Below are 15,187 nucleotides of genomic sequence, written 5' to 3' on the forward strand. Positions count from 1 at the left end.
AAAATTAATTAATTAATTAAATAATCCTACAAACAACTGTTGTAGATTTGTTTAAGTCCACCTAGGAATCTTTACTTTTATTAAATCGAGTAGAATTGGTATATTAATTATGATGGTCTGACGCATTATTAAGGGTTATTAATATAATTATCATTTTATTTACCGATCCACTAATTACTATCGATTAAAAGTAAATAAAATAGATAATATTTAATTAACTTATTTATTGAATATTAAATCACATTTAATATGATTACCGTTCTCCAAAAAGAAATATTTTCTCATTAGGAGCAAATGAGTAGAAGCACTATCACACGAGTGTCTTATTTATTAAATTAATTTATAATAGTTATTATAACTAACAAAACTATTCTCTAAAGATGATTGATATTTAAGGGTCAAGTTGACAAGGATAAATAAATAAAATAATTACAGTAAATTAAAATAAATCAAAAAGTAACTAATCCACTTGGATTGGCCCAAAGCCCAAAGTAATGGGCTGGATTGCAATGAATCCAAATATCATAACACTAACCCACCAGTAGGGGGTGTAAATGAGCCGAGCCTGAGCGAGCCGACTCTAGCTCCGGCTCGGCTGGAAATTAATTTTGAGTCTATTTTGAGAATCAGACTTGGCTCATCTGAATTCAAGCCGAGCCAGATCGAGCTCGAGCTAAGATCGAGCTTGAATGAAGCTTGTTATCAAGCCATACATTAACCTAGTCGGACCGAATCGGTGTTGAGTCAAAGCTTGAAACCAATCAACTAGGATGAGGTGGAGGAGGCTTGTCGATGGAGGAGGCCACGTCGACTTGAGGAGGAGGAGGAGGAGATGGTGGTGGAGACTTGCCAACAAAGGTGACAGTGACGGCTTGAGGAGGAGGAGTGTGGAGGAGGCATCTTGAGGAGAAGGAATTCACCCCACCTTGGGCTAAACTGCCTATAGCCTAACCCACCAAGATGGGTTCGTATGCACCTAACCCAGCCCACCATAAGCTAAATTAGGTTGGCTACCTAACCCAGCGTCACCTCCTTCCCTCCTCTCCCTTTACACAATACAACCAAGGGAGGAGAAGGTGGCTGCCGACGGTAATCACCGACAGCCAAGGCTAGCCAAGTTAGGACCTTATCTTGGGACTAGCGAAGAAGGTATAAGGTGGGTTCTCGGCCAGAGGTGAAATAATGAGGTGTTTACCTCGATGGGAAAATCCTGACGGCAAAGAGGAACAAGTTGGCAAAATGTTGGGGGGACAACAACAGAAGAACAGGAGGTCGAAGGGAGTGCGCACAACTCAAGGGTTGCCCAATTAGGGTGAATGGTGGTGATGAGACACTCTCCCCATAGCCAGCAGCCATGGAGGTTGCCAAAATCCACAATCACGCCACAAGAGACCCAAAGACAACACCGAAGGGCTTGTCTCGCGGAGAGGAACGTTCCCGACTGGATGCGAGGTGGAGAAGGCGACAACAATGGACAACATTGCCAAGTAGCAAATAGTCCCGGCTATAGGGTGTAGCCTCTAATGAGAGCTTAGAGTACTTATGACAGGTACCCAAGGAGAAAGCACGTCGAGGCGAAGCTCCCCGGATTGGCACAACATCAACACAAGGTCACTAGCTGATAGATTTTCTAACGAGGCTGAAAAAAGAAGAGAAAATGGGAAAAATACTAATAAAGTATTTACACTAAAAGTACTCCTCAAGGTGGAGGACTTATCAATGGTTAGGATCGCAAGGTCGGTGGGTTCCGGCAGCACTCCAATGTGGTGAGAAGGAAAAGGGAGACGACAACGGCTGTCGAAGAGAAAAGAGAAAAAAGAAAAGTGAGCTCGATTTTTTTTGTTATAGGATGTTATTTTTCTACATCTCCAAATTCTCTACCCCCACATTGAAAAACAGCGTGCAAAGGAGTCCAGAAAGAGTGAGGAAACCAGGTGGATGATCCAAACATCGAACTTCAATGCATCACAATCTAGCTTTGGACCCAACCTATAATGGAACCACAATTCTCTTGCAAAGTGGCATGCGCGGTCCTAATCAAGAGGAGACAACTGTGCATCTCCAAATGAACGTCACAATCTTGAGATATACAACTTTACAACCCTAGATGGCTTTCCACAAGCAACTGGCCAATCCGGACAAGGAAGAGCTCATCCATCCTCCATTTGAAAGGGTACAATTGGCTGATTCGGGTGTGAAAACATCAATACCGGAGGGGTTCCCAACTAGCGGTCCTTCGATCTATAGTTACATTTAGATTAACCTATTCAGATACAGATATGTTAAAAAAAATTTATCTAAACTCACATTTGTATATCTGTATATGAAACTGGCATGCTAATATTACTTGAAGAGGACAAGGCAAAGAGAATATTACATTAGTTACATTAGTCCTTCTCATGGCGTTAGTATGGGTACTGACGTGTTCTTATTACCACTGGAACTTTGGCATTTAGATAGTCCTGGACAAAAGAATTGTACCTATTTTTGTCCTACTAAACCTTAGCTAATGAAGGCCTGCATTTGTGTCCTATTGTTCTTGTCTAGGAAACAAGTAAACCATAAAAAGGAGTTATATATATATATATATATATATATATATATATATATATATATATATATATATATATATTTGCCACTTTTTCCTTTAAAAAATTCATAAATGATGCTATTTTTTTTTTAAAAAGCATTAATATTTTTTTTTGACTCTTTTAGAATTTGCCAGTTAGTTGCAGAATATTCATTCATAGCATACCTCCTCTCTTATTTATTTCTTTGTCGGTGTGAGTCTGTCGTACAGGAAACTTCCATGTTGAGTTGGAATTGCATGTGATGTGGTGTTTGTTCCCAATTGACCCCACCACACGGTTATTCTCTGTGGTAACTTGACAGCCAAACTAGACAAATGAAATGGTACTTAATAATGAACTATGGACCACACATTGTTGTACAATATTTGGTGACAAACAATCGAACACTTGCCAATGTACACCACCAACTTGGTGCGTAATAATCCATCCATACACTTCTCCTAACTAGATTAATTAATCAAACTTAGATTGCAACTTAATTTTGATGTGATTGTTAATTATCTCGGAGTACTACTAATTACCAACTAAGTCCGGCCATCATATGCATTATCTTATTTGAGATAATATGAGAGTGACTTGACGATGAGTTGGACTACATATGATCTCGAAATGGATGGCAAAATGAAGCATCGCACCCTGGAGAAAGAGAGACGTCGAGGGTAAATGATGAATAAATTTGTTCTCTTTTATTTGTTTGACGTAGCCCCTCGTGAGCGTTTTATATTTATTAAAGATTCTTGTCCGATTCCACCTATTATTTACTAAAGAGGTTGAATCAGGAGGTAGATTTTGTTTTCAGAGGTAGGCTAAATTCTAAATTACCTCTATAAATTTTTTATTTGTATCACTTAATTTCTTTATAGTTTTAATCTATATGAAATCATTAATTTTTCTGTTAAAAATGTTATTAATGACGAAGGTAATTTATCCTTTATATTATCTCTTTTTAAAATGTTTTCTATTGATAAAAATGTAAAACTAAAAAATGTTAAAAATATATGAGCAAAACCAGAGGTTAAGTAGGGGGCGATTTGTATGAAAATAGTCTCATAGTTTTGGTATTAGCAGTTTGGGCTGCTTAGTTTTTAAATATCAAATATGAAGTTAATTTTCTGTTAAAAATGTTATTAATGACGAAGGTAATTTATCATTTATATTATCTCTTTTTAAAATACTTATAATATTAAAAAATGTAAAACTAGAAAAACTTAATATATATGAGCAAAATCAGAGGTTAAGTAGGAGCGATTTGTATGAAAAAGCTTCGTAGTTTTTGTATTAGCAGTTTGGGCTACTTAGTTTTTGAATAGGAAATATGAGTTCTTTTATTGAAAGCGTACATTTAGATGTGTATCTTAGCAAAATAAAAGTTTACTTTTTGCATACTTTTTGTGTTTAATTTATATAAGTAATGTATATTATTTCTTTTACTAGATTTAGATGTATAGCTTAGTAAAATTAAAAGCATATTTTTTGTATAATCCCTATACTTATTAGGACACGACAATCTTCTTCCACTTTGTTCGGGCTAAAAAGATAAAATAGTTTCGAAAGTGTAATTAAAAACTTAAGGAGTCCAAAATTGTCAATACTATAACTAAAGAGTTTAGTCATGCAAATTATTCGGTAAAGCAGGAATAAACCCCTCCGAGCCCAGGCCTATAGAAAGAAATATTTAAAGTTATGTCGTAGCAAGTTGAAGAGATCGTAATTAATGAGTCTAAATAAAATACTCATTGTTATAGTTTGTAATTAAACAATGAAAAAGGGATTTACTTTCGCTTCATCTATCATTTTACATCTTCTAACTTCAGAATAGGTCTAGAGTTTTGTTTCATCATTCGTCTTTTCCCCAGATATCTCCTCTAGGGTTTAATAAAAAGTTGTTTTACCAGGATGCAATACCTTCCTTTGGGATCCATAGGGGACCTCCCTTGTTGGACTAGTTTATCTTTCATTTCTTCGTTCTTACATTCTAATTAATCTATTTATTAGAGTGGTAATATATGTATTAGGGTGTTAATCTTAAAATTTTGTAGTTAGCAATGTTTTGAGGTCATTGTTTAATTTATCTTTCCCCTATGCTTTCTTTCACAATTCATTATTTTTTTTCGTATTCTACGATTAAGGTAAGAAATAAAGTAATATATTATATATACCTTACTTTGTAAGAATTTGTCCTCTTGATTTCGCAAGACCATTATTGGGACCGTTCTATCTATTGCAGAGATTTTACTTTATATCGTTAATATTAGAACCACTAATTTGTACATTTGTAGTCAATAATTATTTTTGCACATACTAATATGGTAGTTCGTGATTATTGTACATAATTTGTAGTTATTAGTGAATGTAAATAACATTCATAGTTGCAATTTTTGTTTTGCAATTCAAATATAAAATTCATAATCATAAATTTTATTTCACAGTGAAGTTCAAAAATATGAATCAAAGAAAATTAGAACTAGCAAATGGGTGGAAAAGGATAGAGACTTTGATAAGAAACTTTAACCAAATCAGACCCCTTCATCACAAAAAAATAATAATTAGGCCTCAGGGCCATGTATGATGTATTCAAATCACATCTTAAGTTAATGTAATTAGGAACTGTGTAAATAATATGTTATTTTTACTTAAGGATATAATGAAAAAGAATGATGACTTACCATAATAATTCATTTTATCTCTTCATCTTGAATAATTGTATAACTCGGCAAAGTGAACAATTATACTTCTCTAGAACAGTACTATTTTTAAAGATATTAATAAATATATTATGATTGTCCAAAGGAAATATATACTTCAATCAACTTCAAAATAACTTGGAGGGATTTACAATACCTAGAAGAACTTAGGCTTTAATTCTAATAAATGCATTGTTTGCTTAGGCTTATGTGAAAATTACTACCACTCTCGTATCGTAAAAATCTCTACTTATCGTTCAAAATAATAGCAGTATTAAAATAAGATAGAATATTTACATTACATATAGTTATTCAATTCTTAAATATATATGAACGAGGGCGAGGGCGGGACAAAATGAACAAGAGAACCTAACATGAAATAATTGAGATATTAAAATAAAAAGAAGATAAAAGAAGTTAAAAGATGAAAGAAGAAAAAAAAAAAGAATTACAAGAAGTAGCTTTCTCTCTATTCCTACACTGTCCAATCAATTTCTCTTTATGTAAACAAATAGTTTTCTCTACCTACAACATTTAATGAGATTATTGAGTAATAAAAGGGTAAATTAGCACTAAAAATATCTTGGTTGCAAGGGAAAATGACAAGGAACCAAATATGTTTTCAGTTACAAGAGGTTTGGAGAAACAAATGGAAGAGCTAATTATACTTTAGTTAATTTTCTCCTTGTAGCAGCGATGAAGCTCATTTTAGCTTTGTATACCGAAGGGATCAGTTTTGAACTTTTAATGAAAAAAAAAAATGAACGAAAAATATTTAAAAATTTTATGCTCTACAATAGTTAGAGTCCAAAGTGTATTATTAGTTCAAACTAGATATCTCAAAGGTCTGATTACAGCACTGGACTCAGTCAAAGGAATGGAGAAATTCCATTATTTTATTTCTATTTATTTTATTTTCTTTTCTGAGAAACCCAGCCATTTCCTATCATATCCTTCACTGGTCTCCAATCCAAACGCAGTTAAAGTACTTTTCCCCTAATCCCTGGAGAAGCTAACCTCGGACCTAAAGTGACAATTGAAATCAATTTGAAATTTAAAGTCAAATTTCTTTTTAGTCATTCTATTTTGGATAGTTGTGGGCCTTGTGGCGAACATTAGTGCTACCATAGCAGTTTGTTCTTAAATTTTACTTCTTTTCTACTCTTTGGTCTTTCTTCTTGACTCCCTTCGAACACTGAGCTCTCTCTCTCTCTCTCTCTCTCTCTCTCTCTCTCTCTCTCGTACACACAGGAAGAACAGTGGAGCACTCAGATCTCATCCAAAGATCCGCGAAACCCTAGATTTTCTCAAACCCAAAGGTAATTTCTCTTCCCCCCCATTAATCTTTTTTGAGCGTACTGGAGATCTCCGTTGAGATCAGGGTATCACTGTTTCGAAGACTTGGGTAAGTGATCTCGTGGGCAATGTGGGTTTTCTTGGTCTTAATTCGGCAAGTTGAAGTAAGATTTTAAGTTGATCTACTGCATTTCTTGTTCTTCTCTTCTTCTCTTTTCTCTTTTTGTTGAAATTTCTTGGTGGGTCTTACTGGTTTTATGACGGAAGGTGCAAGATTCTTTTTTGATCTTGTTTTGTGCGGAAAGCTCTGGTTTTTAGCGTTTTGACATAGAAAAAGGTGGGCGTTTTAACGTAAAGTAATTGGCATTGCAGATCATCATAACAACTTATCAATGTAAGGCTCCGTGTTATACTAAGTCTAGATCTAATTGACTTGAAAATTTACATCAAGTTGTGCCTCATGCAGTTGTCCATTGCCATGCAATATCGCTAAATTTTTTAACTCCCGTTACGGCAATCTTCACTGGATTCTTACTTGTTGCAGCATCCGGCAGCCTCGGGTTTGCTTCATTAAGCCAAATTAACCTCAAAACAAGTATTAGAAACTGTGAATGCTTCATCAATCTGCTGTCGTGTACTACCTCTTGATTTTATAAGGTAGAATTGATGCATTATGTTGATTCCCTCAAATTGGAGTTGCGATGTGCTGCTGATGTACTCACTGAGCCTTCTGTGTGCAGGTTATTGAGCTACCATGGCAGCCACAGGTTATGATAATCCTTTGTTAGGAGAAATCACTTGTGGGTCTTTGCTGCAGCAGTTGCAGGTAGTTAATTTATGCCAAACAATTTTACTTTTGTTATGAGGAGGAATATGAATTGTGGGGTGAGTGACTGAATCTTCTTTTTCCAGCTAATATGGGATGAGGTTGGCGAGAACGACGAGGAACGTGACAAGATGCTGCTTCAGTTAGAACAAGAGTGCCTTGATGTTTACAAGAGGAAAGTTGATCAGGCTGCAAATTCTAGGGCTTTCCTTCTTCAGGCCTTGGCTGATTCCAATGCTGAGCTTGCCAGACTTCTTTCTGCTCTTGGAGAAAAGTCGTTTTCTGGCATAGTGAGTTGTCAGTCAATTAATTGGACTATTGTCTATAAGACCAACACATGATGCATCAGACACCTTCTGGTTTGACAAGACTTTTCATTTCATTCTGCATCCCGAAGAAATTTTATATGATGCTACTGTGTGTTTATGAGATAGAACTCTGTAGCATCAAGGAAACTATGACAAGAATAATAATCTAGTTTTAACATTTGGTTCGTAAAGAGATAAAAGATTAGTTTGATTTGGCTTGTCCTAAGAAAGTTTGCATGAGGATGTTGAAGGGAAAATTATTGACAATAAAACATGGAGCCTTCCTTATGCACAAGTGAGTGGTAGTACTTAATCTATAAAACTGACTAATGGTTCTCCAAGTAATGGCATCACAAAGAGTATAGGTAACTTTGAAAATTGATTGGATTTGTTTTAGTGAAGGCAACACTAGCAAATTGGGGATAATAAGTTTCATCATTGAGATGAAATGAGTTTAAATTTCGGACTGGATATAGCAGGACTATCTGAGCTTAAATGATACATAATCAGTTGTTAGAAAGAAAAAGTTACATCCCAATGATAGTGTCTGTATGGTGTAAAATGGTGGATTGTGGCTGCACCTTTGAGCAGACCAATCAAGTGAGAAGGATGGTAGTATTATTGGTAACAGCTGCTAGGTGGGATGAAATCTAGTAAAACAGAACGGACTTGTTAAAGAAAAACTAATCTTAGTGCATTTATTAATATATTAACATTTGCATGCTCTTAGCATTTGAAACATTGATATATTAACAGAATAAGGGGGCTCACATTCTTATGGAGTAAGTTTTCTGCTATTACAAAGTGTTCATCAGTATAGGAACTTAATATTCGTTTTAACTATAATATGGTTTGATTTTTCGTATCTCTACCACTTTTCCTGAATTCGTTTCTTGGGTCTTTTGGAGTCTGAAATGTAAAGATCTCTGCAAATTTGTCAATTTGGCAGCACAATTTTTTTGTTTTTCTGGAAATGCATAAAGATGGTGGAATAATTCAATCATCCTTACTATACCAGCTTTTATATCAAAAGTCAAAACACATGGAAATTCAAATACTATCTTCTTTTTAATGTCAAATTGTCAATATTACTCAACAAGCTCACTTGGTAAAATTCCTCTCTAATAAAAGTTGTTGATCATCATACATGCCTAATTAACAAAACATTAATATCCTCCTTGTGAAGCATATAATTGGAAGAGGAAATTTTGAACCCTCATGCCAACACTTGGATTGTATGATAAAATCCTGTGTTATTTCTGACCATATCATATGCATCTTTTACAATCCTCAAAAGGGTTTTGGAGTCTGCTATATTGAAATCTCTCAATATTTGAGCAGATGACAATTTCTGAGGTGTATCCTGACAGTTTTGTTAGTTATCACTGTTACAAAATGCTTTCTGCTTGTCCTTTCCTTTTTTGGGTTTGATGAAAAAAAAAATCAGTTTTCCTTTCCATGCAAACTCATGCTCGAAGCAGCTTGAGTTTGTCCAAGATAGCCACTTTTTAATGATATTTCATAATACCACTTGTGCTCTCAACTTACAGGGGATCTCACTGAATGTGATAATTTATACATGGAAATAATGAATTATTTTGAAATGGACAAAAGTACATAACGTCATTTTTTGTAGTCATTGAATAATACATTGGTCTTTGTGTTTAGCAGCCAGATAAATCCTCTGGAACTATCAAGGAGCAGCTAGCAGCTGTTGCACCAGTGTTAGAACAGCTATGTAAGCAGAAAGAGGAGAGAGTAAAGGAGTTTGCTGCAATACAATTGCAAATTCAGAAGATACGTGGAGAAATTTCAGGAAACCTGAAAAACAGTGAGATAGGCACACCAAGAGTTGATGAGGAGGATTTATCATTGAACAAGTTGGAGGAATATCACTCTCAACTTCAAGAACTACAGAAAGAGAAGGTTCTTGCTAATGCTATAATTTCTGAAAATATTACAAAATCATCAAACGTACATTTGATATCTAGTCTATTTGCTGATTTTGCAGAGTGATCGACTGCACAAGGTTCTTGACTTTGTTAGCACTGTGCATGATCTCTGTGCTGTCTTAGGGATGGACTTCTTCTGTACCATTAATGAAGTTCATCCTAGCCTTAATGACTCTGTTGGCGTTCAATCCAAGAGCATTAGCAATGACACTTTATCCAAGCTTTCTAAAATGGTCATTGCACTTAAAGAAGAGAAAAAGAAGAGGCTTGAAAAGGTAATTCTTGCAGTGTACCATCATATATTTAACTCTTCAACTAGTTGTATACATCCGATTTCCTGTTTGTAGAATTTCTTTTATAATCTAAACTAGAATATGCTGTTATATTTTAGTTATTGTTTATGCATCATGCTTTTTGGCTTCTTAGGTACATTATTTTCCTAGGCAAACTCAAGATTGTTGGTGCATTAAGGATTGCTAGTGTTCTGGCTGTAAGTTAATTTTGTGCTTCCATCCTAATGAAGATAACAACAGTTTGTGTCAACATCCCATGCCATAAACTCATTGATGTAATAATTACAAAAAAGTTGTTTCATTGATCTTCTGTACTTTGTTGGTTACTTGAGTGTCTTCTTATTGTTATCCTTGCTAATTATAGTTGCTTTCGAGGGCATATGTTCACACACAATTGTATGTACACATGATTTTTTTTTTTTGTTGTGTTTATCCTGTTATATTAACTTCTATAAATGATTACAGAGAAGGGCTGATAATATATAATCATATGTGGCCATCACCAAGGATAACAAAACCATCCGTAGCGAGATAATAGTGGATCTAATTTCTATTAGCAACAGATTAAACATATCTTCAATAGACAAAGTAGACACCATCATATTTACTTAGAGAAGATTAAGCAAAACAATATCAAGAAAAGGAAATATAAAGGAATAAAATCACTTCTTAGTAATTAGTATGAATCCACAGACCATCACATAAAGGAACAAATGTATGGAAGTAAACCTAGATCAGATCATTTGATAAGAGAAACAAGTTAAGCAAAGTGTATGAAGATATCTGATTGGATGCAAATCTGATCCATAGAGGCATCCAAGAGGGAGAAGTTACATGAGTAAAGAAACAATTATTATACTCACATTGTAGCTCAAAAATAGAAAAGAAAATGAAAAAAGGGTAATGGATCAAAGAGGCTAAAGGCCTTGTTAAATAGTCCTTACATCTTGAAAAGGATATATCTAAACTGAATGAACAGTGTTGAAAGAGTGTTTTATATTTTAATAGTGTTGTCAATAGTGTTGAAAGAGTAGGAACAGTGCGAACCAAATATCTCAAAAGTAGGTTTTACAATGACGAAAAAGAAAAAAATCTACAGAGTACCATAAAATGGGAACAATAACATGAAGGAAACTGAGGGCCTCCTACTCTGGTACAATGTTAAATTTTTTGCTTTTTTTTTCTATAGTTAAATTGTTAATTCATCTTTACAAACTTAAGCTGTTAGAAAATTATGGTTTTTGTTTTATATTTTAACACCAAAACTGAATTTTTCAAGAAGCCGCAGAAGGTTGCTAGAATTTATTGATCATGAAAGTTGGGTTCCTAATCTTCCATTCTGTCTTGTATGTTGAGGTGCTCTAGTGGAGCTTTCAAGAAGTTGAGACAGCAGATGGCTCTAAAGCTCACTAGAACCCGATCTTATGATTCAAATCTTGAGGAACAATGAAAGATGGGGTTGTATAACAGGAGGGTGGACAATAAATTTAGAGGAGATAGATAGACATGTGAAGATTATTGATAGAAGTTAAAAAAGGAGGCTGATTGGAGATTGCGCTTAGTAAACAAGAGAGGAGGCAAAAGTTGATAGGCAGAGTAATGAAGAAGCATGAGAGTGAAAATGAGAGGTCATAATAGAGGAATCAAAGAGAGAAGAAGGAAATAGATGCCATAGACATGAGGTCAGTAATAGATTCCCCATTGTACACGGAAAGGGATGGGATAACGAGATATTTCATATTTGATCTACCATCTGGAAATTTTGTTCCAATGATAAATTTTTTAAAGACATGTTTGAATAGGATAAATAACCTGATTCAAGCAAGCCTTTTAGGCTGAGTATTGAAGATAACTTCTTATTGATGCAGAACGACTGTAGGGGAAGAAGAATGAAATAACAAATCCGTGTAATCCACCAACATGATCTTAGAATCCACCAATGAAAAGAAAGTAGATGATCTCAAAATATCAAAATCTTCATTAACCTCAAATAAAAAAGATAACAAGGCTTAATATAGGCAAACCCTAAAAAGATAAGTAGACTAAAATACTTATAACAGAAAAAAGACTAAATACCCTCAACATCAAAGTCTTTCTCATTATCATTCACCCAACCAAAGTGTCAATAGATGGCTTGGGACTGCACACGTCTGATCAATGATCTGGGACTAGCGTGCGCACTACTTATCCTATCTTTTTTCTTCTGTCTGATGCCTAAATCTTTGCCTACCCTGCGATGTTATCTTCTAGACAATATTCATAGTGGATTGTTATTTCAAATTCACTTGTCTCTCTTTTTCAGCTGCAAGAGCTGGCTTCTCAGCTAACTGATCTTTGGAATCTAATGGATACCCCTACGGAGGAGCGCAGTTTGTTTGATCACGTTACATGTAATATCTCTGTTACAGTTGATGAGGTCACAATTCCTGGAGCTCTTGCCCTTGATTTAATCGAACAGGTTGGTACTTAGCAGCTACTTTTTCTTCTTTTTTTTGGTTGTCCAGGTCAATTAACTTGATTTACTTGCACTACTTTCTTACTAATTTGTGCTCTTGAATACATAGGCTGAGGTGGAAGTTGAAAGGTTGGATCAGCTGAAGGCTAGTAGGATGAAGGAAATAGCAATTAAGAGACAAACTGAACTCGAGGAAATCTATGCTCATGCCCATATTGAGATCGATTCTGCTTCTGCAAGAGAGAAAATAATGGCTCTTATTGAGTCTGGGAATGTTGATCCCTCAGAATTACTCGCGGATATGGATATCCAGATACTTAAAGCCAAAGAGGAAGCTCAAAGCAGAAAGGAGATACTGGAAAAGGTTGAGAAGTGGATGTCAGCATGTGAAGAAGAAAGTTGGCTTGAAGACTACAATCGGGTACTGCAATCATTTCCTTGAAGACTACAATCTGGTTCACTTTCCACTCAATCAACATTACTGACTAATCTTTTGTTTTCTTTTTCTTTTTCTTTTTCACAAATACAACCTATTAGTAATGTTATACTAGACTAGAGTATTCAATGGAGTTTACAAAACTATGCTTACCACAAAACTGTGGGATTTGGCAGTTTCACATGTACATTAATTATAGAGTACATAGGGCAGTTCTGAAAATTAAACTTAACAAAGACCAATGGGGTTTAGCAGTTTCAGATGTACATGTTTTAACTGAACCTTAATTTGTCACTGACATGAAATCATCTATTTTATCTTTTTCCTGAAATTACAGAAAGTTATTTGAACATAGGAGAATAACGTAATAGCTAATGCGAGCGGTAAATATGCATCTTTGATTGTGAAAATTTTATTTCAGGATGATAGCAGATATAGCTCAAGCCGAGGTGCACATTTAAACCTCAAACGTGCAGAGAAAGCTCGTATATTGGTGAATAAAATTCCAGGTATTATGGATGATTCTGTTGAAGTTTCTTCTTTTTTCTTCCTTTAGTTTCCAAACAAAACAGATTTGCCAAATTGCCTAAATTAACTGCCCTGGCTGATGATCTTCTCAAGCAACAGATTTGATATGAAACAAACAATTAATCTTTCTACACGAAATATATTGTAAAACATGCAGTGCAGTACCATTATTCGTGTTTCCACGTAGCTTGTGATATAGAAAAAATTATTTATTTGTTTATTTGGGTTGAAGGCCAGTTTTATTTTTAAGAAAATGAGATTTCTTGGCACAATTTGCCTCCTTTTGTTATTTCATTTCTGTCTAGCAGTGCCTTCCCCGTCTTAAGTATTGTTTCTGACTTTTCACATAAAACAACTTGACTGTTAGACATACATGTACAGGCACTATCATACTTATGTGTGGCGACCTACCATGCCCGCTTAGTTACAAGATGACAAACTGCTGGATCAAATTTAAAGCTTAGAAGGGAAGGCAGCATTTTAATATTCCTAAAACCATTTAGGTTTTACTATTTAGGCTGAACTTTATTTTCTCTCCAAATGGAGTATCACTTACTCCCCATGAAGTATAAGGCGTATGCTCCTGCTGCCAACCTTGACCCTGCAAAACTATTTGAAACTAAATAATATGCGATGATGGTGACATGTGATGACAATTTATCAGTTTCCATTACGGTAGGTTTTTGTCATCCCTCGCAGAAGACTAAAGAATAAGGCAAACTGCTTAGTTTCCAATAGTTCAAGCGTTCAAGGGACATATTATGTCCCTATTCTTCAGGGGTTTAAAGAGTGAGTTACAATTCAAAGGGTGAGAATGTAATGTCGCCTACTCATTAGATGTACATCTCGTGCATATGCATATATATTGTAAATTGATCTCTATAAGCCCTACATTTAATAAATGACATATTGAAATTGTGCCTTTTCTTGATCTGTATCTACTAGTTAAGATACTTGCCAGAATCGTTGAATCCAAATCTTGTAGTGTTTGATGCTGACAGATGATACATTCTATTTTTTTTTTAAATGGCTAACTACATTCTGATTTATTGTTATAGTTCTTGTTGATACATTGGTGGCCAAAACCCAGGCATGGGAAGAGGATCATAATATGTCATTTAGCTACGATGGTGTTCCTCTTCTTGCAATGCTAGATGAATATACTATGCTAAGGCAGGATAGAGAAGAAGAAAAGCGAAGACTAAGGGTAACAATCCGGATAACAGTTTATATCTAACCCCTCTGTCAATCAGATACCTCAAAGTTTTCTTTTAACGGTTTCAAATCATTCAGGATCAGAAGCGGTTTCATGAGCAACTAGCTACGGAACAAGAAGCCCTTTTCGGATCAAGGCCTAGCCCAGCTAGACCACTTGGTCCAAAGAAGGTGGTGGGACCTCGAACAAATGGAGGTGCATCAAATGGTACCCCAAACCGAAGATTATCTCTTAGTACACATCAAAATGGTGTCAGATCTGCAAGCAGGGATGGGAAGAGAGACAATAATCGGCCAGCAGCTCCAATAAACTACGTTGCCATCTCTAAAGAAGATGCAGCCTCCCATGTGTCTGGCAATGACCAAGCATGTGCTTCACCATGACATACTACCTATTGTTGGATAAATATATCAGCTGTTTCCTATATCAATGTTGTCAGTTCATTGTTAGGTTGGTAGAAATTGTCTAGAGTACTGTTTAGGTTGTAATTTGCTTGAGCAAGTTCTCTTGATGGGTTGATCTTATTTGGCTAGTGGCATTTTGACCATTAAGAACATAACTGCTACATAGCTTTTATAATGATAATGCTTGTAGATGATTAA

At 35.2% G+C, this 15,187-nt stretch overlaps 1 protein-coding gene across 2 annotated transcripts; it reads left to right on the plus strand.

The window, feature by feature from the left end:
• Window positions 1-6,331: 6,331 nt before the first annotated feature.
• LOC140789456 (65-kDa microtubule-associated protein 1-like) lies at window positions 6,332-15,187 on the plus strand. Of its 2 annotated transcripts, none has more exons than XM_073139164.1 (11): window positions 6,332-6,594; window positions 7,116-7,228; window positions 7,312-7,397; window positions 7,484-7,687; window positions 9,377-9,631; window positions 9,717-9,932; window positions 12,253-12,408; window positions 12,515-12,826; window positions 13,263-13,350; window positions 14,428-14,576; window positions 14,663-15,187. In XM_073139164.1, the coding sequence occupies exons 3-11, from the start codon at window positions 7,326-7,328 to the stop codon at window positions 14,966-14,968; spliced, it is 1,758 nt and encodes a 585-aa protein (XP_072995265.1). In that variant the 5' UTR covers window positions 6,332-6,594; window positions 7,116-7,228; window positions 7,312-7,325; the 3' UTR covers window positions 14,969-15,187. The 2 variants fall into 2 exon arrangements, with proteins under 2 accessions (XP_072995265.1, XP_072995264.1); XM_073139163.1 differs by having other exon boundaries at window positions 6,436-6,594; window positions 9,374-9,631.

The sequence above is a fragment of the Typha latifolia genome, chromosome 5 (genome assembly GCF_019914945.1).
Source record: "Typha latifolia isolate L0001 chromosome 5, TyphaL0001v2, whole genome shotgun sequence".
Lineage (NCBI taxonomy): Eukaryota > Viridiplantae > Streptophyta > Magnoliopsida > Poales > Typhaceae > Typha > Typha latifolia.

Excerpts from the sequence above, each read along its gene's own strand:
- LOC140789456 (XM_073139163.1), top strand. The coding sequence starts at position 7,326 with ATGGCAGCCACAGGTTATGATAATCCTTTGTTAGGAGAAATCACTTGT. Across the intron at positions 9,933-12,252 it reads AAAAGAAGAGGCTTGAAAAG|CTGCAAGAGCTGGCTTCTCA; the intron begins GTAATTCTTGCA and ends TCTCTTTTTCAG. Across the intron at positions 13,351-14,427 it reads ATTGGTGAATAAAATTCCAG|TTCTTGTTGATACATTGGTG; the intron begins GTATTATGGATG and ends TTATTGTTATAG.